The sequence below is a fragment of the Anabas testudineus genome, chromosome 13, assembly GCF_900324465.2.
Source record: "Anabas testudineus chromosome 13, fAnaTes1.2, whole genome shotgun sequence".
In the NCBI taxonomy this organism is placed as follows: domain Eukaryota; kingdom Metazoa; phylum Chordata; class Actinopteri; order Anabantiformes; family Anabantidae; genus Anabas; species Anabas testudineus.
The window spans coordinates 21,350,093-21,363,332 of NC_046622.1; the positions used below are offsets into that span (position 1 = coordinate 21,350,093).

The 13,240-nt window shown below is 40.3% G+C and overlaps 1 protein-coding gene across 2 annotated transcripts in view; it reads right to left on the bottom strand.

Annotated features, from left to right (window-relative positions):
* Positions 1 to 11,897, bottom strand: part of cadm1b (cell adhesion molecule 1b) — a 132,430-nt gene extending 120,533 nt beyond the window's left edge. The window contains exon 1 of one of the 2 annotated variants that reach the window (XM_026341381.1): positions 11,774 to 11,897. In XM_026341381.1, the coding sequence (XP_026197166.1) occupies positions 11,774 to 11,849 (76 nt within the window). In that variant the 5' untranslated portion in view covers positions 11,850 to 11,897. The remainder of the gene's footprint in view (positions 1 to 11,773) is intronic. The other variant, XM_026341372.1, reaches the window with a different exon arrangement.
* Positions 11,898 to 13,240: the final 1,343 nt, after the last annotated feature.

The window sequence follows — 13,240 nt, forward strand, 5'->3', positions numbered from 1 at the left end:
CTCTACGACATACAGTTTAGTAATGTGCACGGAGTTGATAGTTTCTCCCTAGAGGAAACTCGGCCGGCATGTGAAGGAGTGGCAAGTGAAAATATACAGCAAGCAAAACAAACTGCCAAAGGCAGTTCAAATTACATAGTGAAAGCCCAGAGGTCACATATTTTTTCACGAGTCATGGTGCACGCATTAACCAGATTTGCAGTTTTAAATAACACTGTAAACATTAAATAATAATAAACATTAAGTGATGTGTCATTTTGGCTGTTTGTCTTCCTGTTTTTTTCACTTGAATTATTATTATGGAGCGTTCAATTAGATTTGGTTGAGTCTACATGCAACTGAGTCACTACTGCCAAACTGGGAATGAAACAGTGTTTATGGCTGCATAAACTGACAATTCCAGTAATGATCCTGTTTATGACTCACAAATAATGATCCTGTTTATCAACCACTGCTGCTCAAGAAAATAAGAGTGCGAGGCTGAGCTCGGTCTCATGAAAACAGAGCCCTCAGGTGTCACAAAAGGAAATGGCAGTGGCATACAGTACGAGCTGCCGCCGTTCTTCCATTAAGCTCTGTTTATATTAGCAATATTGAAGCTTGCAAAAAATACATATATAGCTCATACCGCAAGGGGACAGAGCAAAGTTCAACTTCGGCACACAAAGATTCAGCACTGAGCCACTGAGACCATACGTAACACTAGTGACTATACAGTCCTAAAGCTGAATCATTATTGTGCTGTAACATGAAGGCGCATTAAAATGAAGAAGTCAGACAAGATAGGTGTTGAATCTTTTTTGTTGTTTTTTTTTTGCAAGCAGTAGCTTTGTGCTAATGGGTGCTGGCATGTGTTCTGCCTTGAAGGATAACAGAAAACCCACTGAAACACAGGTTTTAGAGAGAGCGCAGACTTTACAATGACCAATTAAGTTTATGGGAGCATCATGGACTGTCAAAACCAAATGAGCCTTGATTGCAGAAAAGAGAGTGGATGGGAAATAAAAATGAACTATGTGAGGAATGAACTTTGCTTGTGTACACACTGAAGCATGGAATTCAGCTTGAAAGCCACAGCGCCGTCCACAAAGACAAAGGTCCCTCTTGCTCAAGAGCTGTCATTAGATTCGCTAGAGGTTTACTCTAGTGTGCAGTTAGTCTGTCACTGAGCTGCACTGTTGCCTGCATACATCCTATATGCTGTATGCTTATAGGTTTGTCATGAAAATGCTGTAACATTTTCTGGTCCACATGCAGCTATAATGTGTAAAGTCCAAGTCAATACAGTATATACTGCATGTATAGAATATCTACACGTCAATATACAAAAAAAAATGTCGAGCAAGTTTAAAAAGTAAAAAAAAAAGGCAGATGTCGTCTGATGTCGTGATGTCGTCATACTTGGAAAGATGTGTAGTGTCAATGTGTGTCGCTTTTCACAAAAAGCCACCAAAACTCGAGAGCAGTTTCAAAAATAGTACACTTTTGAGTATATTTATATATGCAAATTCAACTGCTCTTCTATTTTTTTTTCCAGAATTGGTACACTGGTGGAACAAAGAACAAAGGGCCGATGAAAGAATTAACTTTGAGTGGAAATCTGACAAGTGGAATCGGCTTATCTTGACAAATGAATAGCATTAATGGTGGTCGGCTACTGGGGCCCATTTAAAGTGAGTGCTTTTAGCAATAAAACTATTTGACTTTTAATAGGAAAGTTATAGAGTCCTGTAGAACACGAAAACTGCAACAAAACAAAACAAACAGCATATAATTATTTAAAAACTTAAATAAGGTCCATTAAGGTCCATGGCTCATTAACGGAGAATCAACAAACTTCAACAGTCCTATTATAACCAAATGGGAAAACAGAGAACTGCAAGAGAATATAAAGTTGTTTTATTATGATGTTTGTGGGATTGTTTTTCATTTCAGTTATTTACAGCAAAATCACTGTTTCAAATCTGAGCAAAGCCAAAAAATCACAACATAGAAATTTAACTTGCTGTCACCCCCAAACTCATTTACACATACAGTATGTCTTAAACCACTATTCTTAAATACTGGTATTTACTGGAGCCAACTCTTACGTTGCAACTGGATGCAACTGGATATGAAACATATAAAATGCATATTTTCTATTTATAACACACTCGGTTCAGATGTTATGATGTTCAGATCCATTGATAGTGACGTTAACCGACCATTGAATAGTTGAATTGAATTATTAGGAGTGGTACTGTAAATCTACAGCAGTAAGTTGTTTAGTGCTGTATCGGGAGATACAGAATCTATGGTCCATACCGACAGACTACTGTCTACATACTCATGGGCTGCAACATTGCGTGACATAAAAGGTGCAGTTTGAAATCTGATAAGAAAAGGGATGGCTGAGCGGAGCTGAGTGAACCAATTTCAAATCTAATGCTACCACTACCTTGATTGCAAGAAGAAAAAAAACTGTGAATGACGAAGATGGCAAAAGCATGGCTTATACATTTTGCATCAAAAGCTGGATATGAGTTGTTGTTAGTCCCAAATAAGATGACGAGCTACTGCTACATCCGATGGGGGACACCTCCTGGACAGCTAGCTCTCATTAGCTATCGTGATTTTAAGCTCAGTATTCCATCACTGTTTTGTTCATACTACAGGATTTCAAGTCATAAATATCAAACATGTAGGATATTAAGGAGAATCTGAGCCAGTCGATAGCATTAAGATTATGACTCTAAAACCTTTCACACTGCAGGATCATCTGGACAGATAATTAGTTTAGACTGGCCTTGAGTGGGAAATGACCCCATGATCATCAGGAGGGGTCAGTCAGATCCATAATCTGCCCACTTATCCTGTGGTGTGCAGCCAGCTTAACTGCAAAAACAGTGAATTATAAAGATTACTAAATGATAGTGTGGTGTAGGTAGTATTTAGAATTCATTTGTAGTATGGAAAATGGACACAGCTATAGTCTAAAGGCATCTATTCTGGCAGTCACTACTATCACCACCTACAAAAGTGATATATGTGATGGTGGGTTTGTGTTTGTGTGCTGCAGAGGTGTTAGACATCATTTCATCAATGAATATCTCCACATTTTTACGAGTAATGCCAAATGCTGTAAGCACAGAAATAAACAAGCTGTTGTGCAGCGAGGTCGCCATCTGGACTACAGGGCAGTTGATCGTTTGGCAGTTTGTGGTTCACTTTCCTTGTTAGCTACAGACAGACTGCAATTTGGAAGCCAACGGATCAAGCCCATATTTCCTTTCAAATATATTTACCTGTCATCTTAGATGTAAACAATGTGACTTTGAGTTTCCCCCTTCCATTAGTTCTATTGCCTCCCATGTCTCTCCACAGCACAATGACTCAAGTATGAGAAGTAATCAATAGGCTTCTGGTTTGGGTGAATGAGCCTCAGTGCTTGGTTTGCACAGTCTTGATCAGCCTGACAATGATAGATTATACTGCTGTATGTGAGAGTAATTAAGATGGGTCTATCGTCACGCTGATAACTCAAGAGCATGATGCCCCCAAGGCAGGCGGCACCAACCTGTCAGACAAAAGCTCTCTTCAGAGTAAACATCAAAATGTTCTTATGATTCACCTTGAGACGAGGTAAAACACTCTGCATTGACTGTAAATTCATTATATTATCTTTTAAACTCTTAGCCTCACTGAAGACTACTACTACTTCTACTACTACTACTACTACTACTACTACTACTACTATTACTACTACAAGACGGGCTGCTTCTAAAAATGAACACATTTTCCTGCCAAATTATTTCTCAAGCAATCCACCTGAACAAAATTAAGAGATTCGATTTTATAATCCCATCAGTCAAACAGTTGTTATGTATTAGTGATGCTGACTTTGTGGCGCTTAACATTGAGGTAAAAAAGCTCCCCATATATCTTGTTCATTTAATTTCATTTGTAAAATGCTAATTCCAACAACACTAACAAAAAGCAAATTTCCGTTTACAAGGTTTTAATGTTTCCATAAGAGCTGATCAAAACCAAATGTCTGAAGTTGAATTTACTGCCAGGATACTGCATTTCAACTCATTGACTGGGGGTACTCTCGTTCTAGTCCGTTAGTATATGCGATGTTGTTTCTTTAAGACTTGTTTTTTCTTTCCAGCTGGCATACCTTGAGTGTGCTGCTTCAATAAAATTAGAAAAACATTAGGTTACAGTGGGGGCGCTGGCAAAAAGAAACTCAGAAATTTGGAGGGACCACGCTATTCTAATGTTGTCCCCAAGTCAAGCTATGTCCTGCTGTGTAAGGGAATAATATATCATCTGGTCTGCATAAATGCATTTGCAAACAGCGCTCCAACAAGGTAGGGAGCTGATTTCAGAGGCTGGTGTTAAACGAGAGTCGCACCTGCCTCTGTGGATAAGTGAGATATAAATCTAAGGACATTTTTACAAATTTTTATTCTTAAGTGTGGAACATGTAGTGCCTTGTCCTTCCATTAGCAATGTAAGATGTATTGATTAACACAGTGTTTGCATTCTGTTGGCAGGACAGAATACTTTTGATTTTCTCCAGTAGCATTGTGCTGCTGCTTACAGAGGACTCTAGGTACATAGTGGTTATTTTATCAGGCTCCAACCTACCCAAACAAACTCAGAGAGGAGACAGAAAGGTGCTGCTTCACTGCGGTTGTCTGAAATGCATGGTGCAACTGAGCTGTGCCGTACAGAGAGAAGCTGAAGTCAATGGCGTGCCATCACACCACAGAGGATGCAGTAAAAAACGACTGGTCCAAAGGGGACATGGATTGTCCACCTCGTCTCTAAACGTGACAAAACAATGAAGTAACGTAATGATGTCCACATGTTGGTCATTTTTCTTGGTCGACCAGACAAACGCACATCTTTTATTGAAAACCAAAGACCGCAGCAGCTGATTAAAGCACCAGAACCTTTTTCATTCCAATTCAAGCAGTGGATTAGTGGGAGCTCCATAACTAAATTTATTGATTAGACATTCAGTCCTCTCTATCTCAGAAAGAGTCCTTTCTCCTCCACATTGATCCACATTGTTATTTAGTCTTAGTGCTGTGAGATCTGGTCCCAGTTTCATCAAGTCTCAAGTTTCTCTTTTTGTTGGCTGTGACTGACCCATCGACAGGACTCTTTCCTCAAAATAGTCTCTAAATGTTTTGGATGGTCCACAGTATACTGAAGTCACTATGTGGATCATCAGCAAAAAATATGCTCTGCCTCCTTCTAGGATGTGATCGCCATTCCCCTTTGGCCCAAACACTGCAAATTCTGTGCTGCTCTAATTAAATTATCTAATATTTGTGAGATTCAGATCATTGGTGTGTCAGATATTACACATGACACATGGATGACAAGACAGAAAATGTAGAGATCCCGCTTGGCCTGATTACTGAATGTTTTATAACGTGAGACTGCAACTGCAAATACATACAGAGGACGTAACTGAACCTGGATTTTGTTTTCTATTAACCTAATGAAGATTAGTTGTTAAGTTACGTGAATGGAAAATTACTAATATGTTAATATTAGTAATACTAATATACTGAACATATCAATAAAACATAGAATAAAAGCTATGCCAACATATAAGTATTATTTGTAAGTATTACGGTTTCTCTAATATGTAGTTTTGCAGCAGCCTTTAAAGGACACCGTTTCTCATGACTCCTAGACATTTTCAGGCTAAACGTTAGGTCTGAACAAAAGAAGTCCATGATACAGATCATGTCCTGTACAGATAAAGTGCCCCTTTTTGAGAAATCACGAACCATATGACTCTAAAGTCCCAAAGTGTCAGAAATGCACGTAGCTATATTCAATATTTTTAAAACACTGGGCCAAAGTGGTTATGCATAGCAATGAACAAACAGATAATTATCCCCTGTATATACAGCTAAGTTATTATTAGGCAACATTCACCAGGTGGACAGGAACATTGGATGGCTGATACTGTACCTGTTATTATTAGATGTATAAATAAACAACAGTTTGACAGCATGACAACGCAATATATCAATTTAAAGTTGATAATATATGAATGTTCACAACTTCAAACTTCAAAAACAGTAAAAAAAAAAAAATAGTTATTGAAGGTTTAAAAAAATAAAAAATGACAATGACATCAAAGTAACAATATGGTTTAGAAATACAGAACAAGTCTAAGCCACTGTAAACAATCAAATACATTTATAATATCCCCTTTTTACTGTTTGATTTTATTTCCCAGTGTCATTCCATGATGCCACTTTACCCTCACAGTGCATTTGCCTGTCACTCAAGACAAACAGGGCCAGCTCTATTGCTTAGGTCTGAATTAACATGATGGCCCATCGCAAATTTTGGCTCCATCCTATTTGTCTTGTCCGAGTTCGAAAAAATACTCTGGATTATTTCACAATGCCATGGTCATATCTTCCACTGACATTATAATATCTTGTTATCTTGTAATTTATTTTATTTAATCTTTTTTATTTTATGCTGGTACACATTTTGCGCGTCCAGCAAACACTGAAGTATTGTATAAAAGGCTGGAGTTCAAAGTTAAGGTAACTGCACACCGTTTGCTATTAAGTGGTTTCATAGTTAATTGCTGAATCACTGGAGTTGCGGCTTCGTTTTGTGAAAATGCTATATGAAATTATCTTACGGCAGGAGACAGAACGGCCGCCACTTCAGTTCGAGTAGCAATTGGATTCTGCTTCTCGTTCCCTGAATTTTAAAGATATCTGGCATTGCAGCATGCTGTGGTAAAATTTAGGGAAGGTTTAAAGGTGTCAACACTTGAATCTCCTCCAACCCTTGTAAAAACACAATTACTGGCATCTGTGATGTGTGTGTGTGTGTGTGTGTGTGTGTGTGTGTGTGTGTGTGTGTGTGTGTGTGTGTGTGTGTGTGTGCGTGTGTGTGAAAGACAGATGAGTGTTCACACCAAGGACTATCTGTGGTGTCTCTCCCAACATCTCAGCAGGAAACATATTGAGTGGGAAGGCTTTTAAGCTATTTTTTAAGCATCTTCACTTTACTGAACTGGATTCATTTGTTAAATTTTATTTTTTGTTTGAATTAGGGTGTGATGCAGATTACAGAGGATATCTGCCCAGTGGGCACTTCCAAAGTATCGTGACTGCTCCACAGCCTTAATGGTGGCTTGTAATTGTTCCATCACCCATACTAATGTGCACTCTGTGCCCCTTTCAAAACAAAAACATTGCATTTCCATTTTTTATTTCACCGTGGGCACGATTGTCAGCCTCTAAACATCGCATCCAATAGAGTGAGGTCTGTCAGATCCAGGGAACAGAGAGGAGAACAATGTCATATTCATAAGCAGAGACATCAGCTCTCCTCCTCATTACCACAGCACAGTCATGAATGGAAGCTTCTGTCCCCACGATCATGAAAGGACCTGTCATCTGCCTGTTTCTCCTAATTGACTGTTTACTACATTTCAACACAGACAGATAGACACATTTTTGATCGTCCTCAGTTTGTCATTCAGTTTGACACAGCAGTACAAATCCCTTATGTAGTAACGTCCCGACTTTTGTATTTTTCTATATTTACTGCGTGACTCAAAGTGATGGCATGTCTACAGCAGCACTCCTGTGACCTTGACAAAACAGCCAGATACAGTATTTACTTGGGAAAAGGATTTAAAGTCAAGAATAAAAAGAGAATTTGTTTTCGACACGGACCTTTATAACCGACTTCTCTCTGCATGTAAACTGCCTGACTTGCTGCGACCTCTGACTTGGAAGGTCAAATACTAAAGTGAAATCTGTCTATGCACCAGGAGCCGCGCCGACCCTCTGCACTCGCATCCTTTTTAGGCGCCATCTCAAACAGAGTGTGAAGTTTGATCGTGGATGCACATTCACACACCTCCACGCTCAGAAAAGGTAGGGACGGCTGTGATTTACCGACGAGAACTCGTGCCTTCACACAGGCGTGCGGCGGCAAAAATTCTGAGCAGATGCAATAGACAAACACAGCCCGGAGGTGTGATGTCCTCAGTGAAATGATAACAGCACGGCCCACATGACTTACTTTGTTAAATCTGCTACCAGTGGCTAAATTCCTCACATGCATCAGCTGCCAATTCCCTGCCAGCCCCTCCTTTCTCCAACAGTAAGATGAGCTGCCACCACATAAAGTAGTGCCATGCATTATCTAGCAATTAGAGTGAGGCTTATTAAGCAGAGTTTAATGTAAATTTAATGAGCAATAAATTCAATTTCTTTAAATAGAAGAGTATATTATTGTTACAAATGATGTACTGTGGTGTTCTCAACGTACAGGCGGTGAAATATTTCACAAGCGGGCACATATCAATGGGCCATTAAGTGCAATATTAAATTCATCCTGAAACATGGCACTGTGCTGTAGGTGCTATTTTACACTGAGACGCACTTCAGTTTGCTACAGGTACAGTTCTGGTGAACCTCTGGATAATGTATCCTCAGAGAAAAGAATCAGAAGTTCTGATAATCCCTCGTCACTCATTTAATTCATTTTGTTTCTGATTCCAGTTATTGTGCTTTTCTTTGTCGTATGTGATGGTAAACTGGTAATCTCCTGTTTTTTGAATAGTCATCAGACAAAAGGAGCTGTATGAAGGTGTCTCCTCTGCCATTTAGACCCTGCAACAAATATAATTTTATTTTGAAATTCAATTGATCTTACAATTAATCTGTTAATTATCAGGTATCTGGTCGCATCTTTGTCAAAATTGGAATTTTGGAATTGAAGTTAATTTACTGAAGTGCTCATGTGCAATTTCTGTCTTTATTCTTTGACTTCTTAGATTTTAAAGACTTAAAATACTGTACTGTTTACATCAGTGTTTTCATTTGCTGGCTGCAGTGACTAGTACAATTGCAGAAAACCTGAAAGTACTGTTTCTGCTAATGACATTAGCTTTAAAAGCTAAATTCAGCCCCTCTCTTTCACCAATTAAGATAGATAGATAGACTTTATTCATCCCACGATGTGGAAATTCTTCAAAAAAAGTAACACACTGCATACACACAGGTGTAGCCCTGGATTCTTGGAGGCTGTGGGCAAAGAAACCCCCTGAGGGCCCCCAGAAACACATTAATGGTATCCAGTGGTGTATGGTAGCTAGAAGAAGAGGCCTCTCTTAGAGGGTTTTGGAGGCAGCGGTTGTGTAACGTATAGTGACTTTATGGCTACTTTATAGTTGTCAGAGGAAAATATGCCAGTGTTCGTGGTAACTGGGAACCTGTTCCCAATTATTTTGGGGGGGAGCACCTATATATTTGCCTGATTTTGCTCTATTGATTGTGTGCCTCTGCCTACACACACTACCTATATGAATAATATATATATATATATATATATATATATATATATATTTTTTTTTTTTTTTTTTTTTTTTTTTTTTTGCATAACAAGTACTTTTACTCATTATATCAAAAGTACAAAGTAGTAGTAAGTTATAGTTAGCTTGATGCTGCACTATATTGTTTTGTATTGTTGTCCTTAGTGAATTATTTGAACACTTGTACCGCTGACAAACACAAATCAGGGGCAGGGCAACACAGATTTCTGTTTCAAAGCCAAACTCCACATAAGCAGCCAGAGATCTTCAATCACTCGCTGTGTCACATGTCAACCGGCAACCAAGAGCACCGTAACAACCGTATGTTTCCTTCTGTTTCTCTGAGATGTTGTCCTTCAGCTGTGCCTTGAGGCTTCGTGACAGCTCGTATCGATCCACTTCTCCATCACTCAGTGCCGGCGAACGACTTGAAACTGGCATTAAGTGGGAATATGCAACCCTCTGAAAATTCAACCATCTGATATGCTACAAGAGGCCGAGCCCCAGGAGACGCAGGGGGGAGAAATACTGCTAAACAGATTGTCAAAATGCAGAGTCTCAGCATTTCATAGCAGGATGCTCAGCCGAGGCAGCTCTTTAGCTTCAGCAGTAACTTTCTTTGTATAATGTGCCTCTCTCCCTCAGTTTTTCTTCTCCTTTCTTCTCTCAACAGACATAGAGACCAAGTTAAACTGGATTATTATTAACAAAGAAAACAGGAAGCTGTCAAAACGCAGACTGTCAGCAAGAGATTGGGCCTTTTTTTTTTTTTTTTTTTCTTGCTCCCAGCAGCAGATGGCACGAATACAACCAAACAAATTCAAATGTGAGGTTACTTCAGAATTTCTGCCTTTTACCTGAACTCGTCTGCAAACTGCATGTGTGTCCTGATGCTGCAACCCTGGGTGTGCAGAGCACTCTCTAAGTTATTGAGCATTCACGATGCATTATTTTATTTGACTGAGAGGTTAATTAAATTAATGTGACAAGGAGACGCCAGACAATGCTGTAAATGTCATTCAGCTGCTATTCAACACAGACCATAATAAATTCAACAACTGTGAAATGGAAGCCTTGTAAGCAGTGAGCTGTTTAAAAAAAAAAAGGAAAAGACAAAACACTAGTAGCATCATTTAGGGAGCAGGTTGTCAATCTCACTACACACACACACATATACACACACATGTATACACACAGAGGTTTTGATGAGTTTCTGCAGACCTGTTGATGGGTGATGAAGATACCACTACTGTGCAGTAATGTATGTAGTGACTCATGGTGACATCTGAAACAGAAATGAAGCCACTGAGAAGTAGCTCTAGTAGTCTTCCAAGGGGGAACCCATCACTGCAACTGTTGCTTGCCATTTTAACAACCCGGGGACCAGACTACACACAACATGTCCATCATGGCGTTGGCAGGGTTTAAAGCAGCTGCAAGTTGACATTTTAACCGCTTTTCGTGCGTCAGAATTGTCAGCGGATACGTTTTCCAGGAAAACACACACACACACACACACACACACACACACTGACGCATGCAACTCTGATGCAACCGCTGGTGGAATAACGGGGAAATGATCGGAGTGTAAAAGGGGGGGGGACTGCAATGGTTGTGCACGTTTACTTGTGTCTCCTATCTACCTATCAGCTGTAAAAGCCCAACATGGCACGTTTCCATCTCCAGCCTCGCTGAAACAGGAGAGAGGAGACTGCAGACTGGACCACACGCTGGAGAATCCGAGGCTCAGAGGCTGCAGTTGTGCGACCAGAGGACACTGTGCGAGACCAGAGCTGCAATGCGTGCTTTTTTCCCCCACCAAAGCGCACCTGAAGCGCAGACTGGAGAGATCCGTAGACAGTGGGATGAGTTGGGACTGTGAAGGTTCATGCGGTATGACTAACGGATACAAGTGCGATTAAGCCGTTTCTCCTGTGCTTGGAGAATCGGTCTCATTTGATAATAAAGTGCCACGTTTCGTTGAGCAGTGCCCTCAACTTGCCCCGGGTCTCAATACTGTACGATCATTTCACGCGATTATCACTGCTGATACTTTCTCCCCCGCCGACAGCACTGTGCAGCACTATCACTACTTTTCGTGGCAGTAGCTATTGCAGGAAAAACTCCGGACAACACCCTTTCAATCAGCCTCAAAATGACGAGACAAGTGCCGTCCACAGCACCGAGAAACAGTGCAGATATCTCGGAGTCGACAGCGGAATCCGAGCCGTGGAAAGTGATGCTGAGATTTCAGGGGGACGCTTGTGCGCATCCAGCGCGCAAACGCACCACAACTTCTCCCCGGTACTCCCCGGGCGTCTTTAGCTGTGGAAGGGATAATTCTGCATAACACACACACACCCACACACACACACACACAAGACCGAGGAAAAGAAAAAGAAAACTTACCTTTCAGAAGAAACGCCGCTGAAATCACGAAAACAGAGAGAGAAATAGCGAGAGATCCGCTCCCCGTGATCGCCATGTTGGACACCTGCTTGAGACTGGCGGCGCTAAATCACCTAGAGACGGCCATGGGATGAAAATGTAGACACATCAGAGGCGGAGGGAGGGCTCAAGCAGGGAGCCAGCTATCATATTGGGCTGCATTATGTTGCAATGACATCTAGGCCTATAAAATAATATAGGAATATTACAGTGATAACTTAGGAGAAATTTGAAAAATGTCAACCATGTATTACTGAGCGCGTATATCGCCACTGAACCCAAAAGACACACTGTAATTCCCAATAGCAACAGTAAAGTGACATTACAGTGACACCATGGGACGCGTAAAACACCACGGAGCGCGGTGAGGTAACCATAAACTCACCAACAAGAACCACAGACACTTCCAGGGAATATTACAGTCATTTGCTTTTATGATTATAGACTGTTAGTTCATGTGGGTGAGACCAACCTACACTCAACTGTCTGCTCTTTCGTTTTATAGCTGATGCACTAATAATTTCTGAGACAAAACAGCATTTAGTTCGTGTTTATTACGCAGTAGTCAGGCCAGCAGCGGCGTTTGTTCAGCACACACTTTATTCCAGTCTGCCTCATACTTTGAAAGCTGCTAATGAAGAGATGATGCATTATTTTTAGGGTTTTTTAACAATCCTTCATGTTTCATCAACAGAATTTAAGTCCAATTATTAACATAATACCTAATATGATAATGGATTTACATGATCTGATGTTTGAAAAAATAGTAAATACATGTTTTAGTGTAAATAAGAGATGTAGTTTATAAGCTAAAGGGAGTGGTTTGTGTTAATCCTCACCTAAAGCTGTTGCATCTAAGGAATCAATCCGTGAAGTTTGGTGAAACTCTGGTTCTCGAGCCTTTTTATACAATGCCCACTCAAAGAGCGCCCCCTTTGCTTAGAGTGGAGTATTGCATGTTGTAATCGCAGCTGAAGAGGTGGCATGCTCCTCCAAAAAGGAGAGAAACCATATCACAGCTTCACGTTTTAAAATCCTGCTGGTTTGAATGGAAAGCAAATACTGCAGGCTTCTAATAAGTGTAATCAAACTCCCTCTTCCTCTCTCTCTCTCTCTCTCTCTGCGCTTCATTATGTCTCGTACTGTTTCAACTCCCCCAGCCTATTCTCACCTGAAACATGTAACATTTGGTATATATCTTATGGGAATCACAGAGCTACAGAGAACCGTGCATGAAAACGTTGAATCTCATTTCCCTTTTTCATTGTGTCAAAACAGCACAAAGGCTGCTAATTGCACAATCTATTCTCTGAGACTGCGTGTCAGTCCTCATTCCATGGATGAGTAGATAGCATTTAGAACTTCGCTCTAATGCTGCAGCCGTCCCTATCACTACAGATTGAATTCCACACATCAAATTTATTTCAG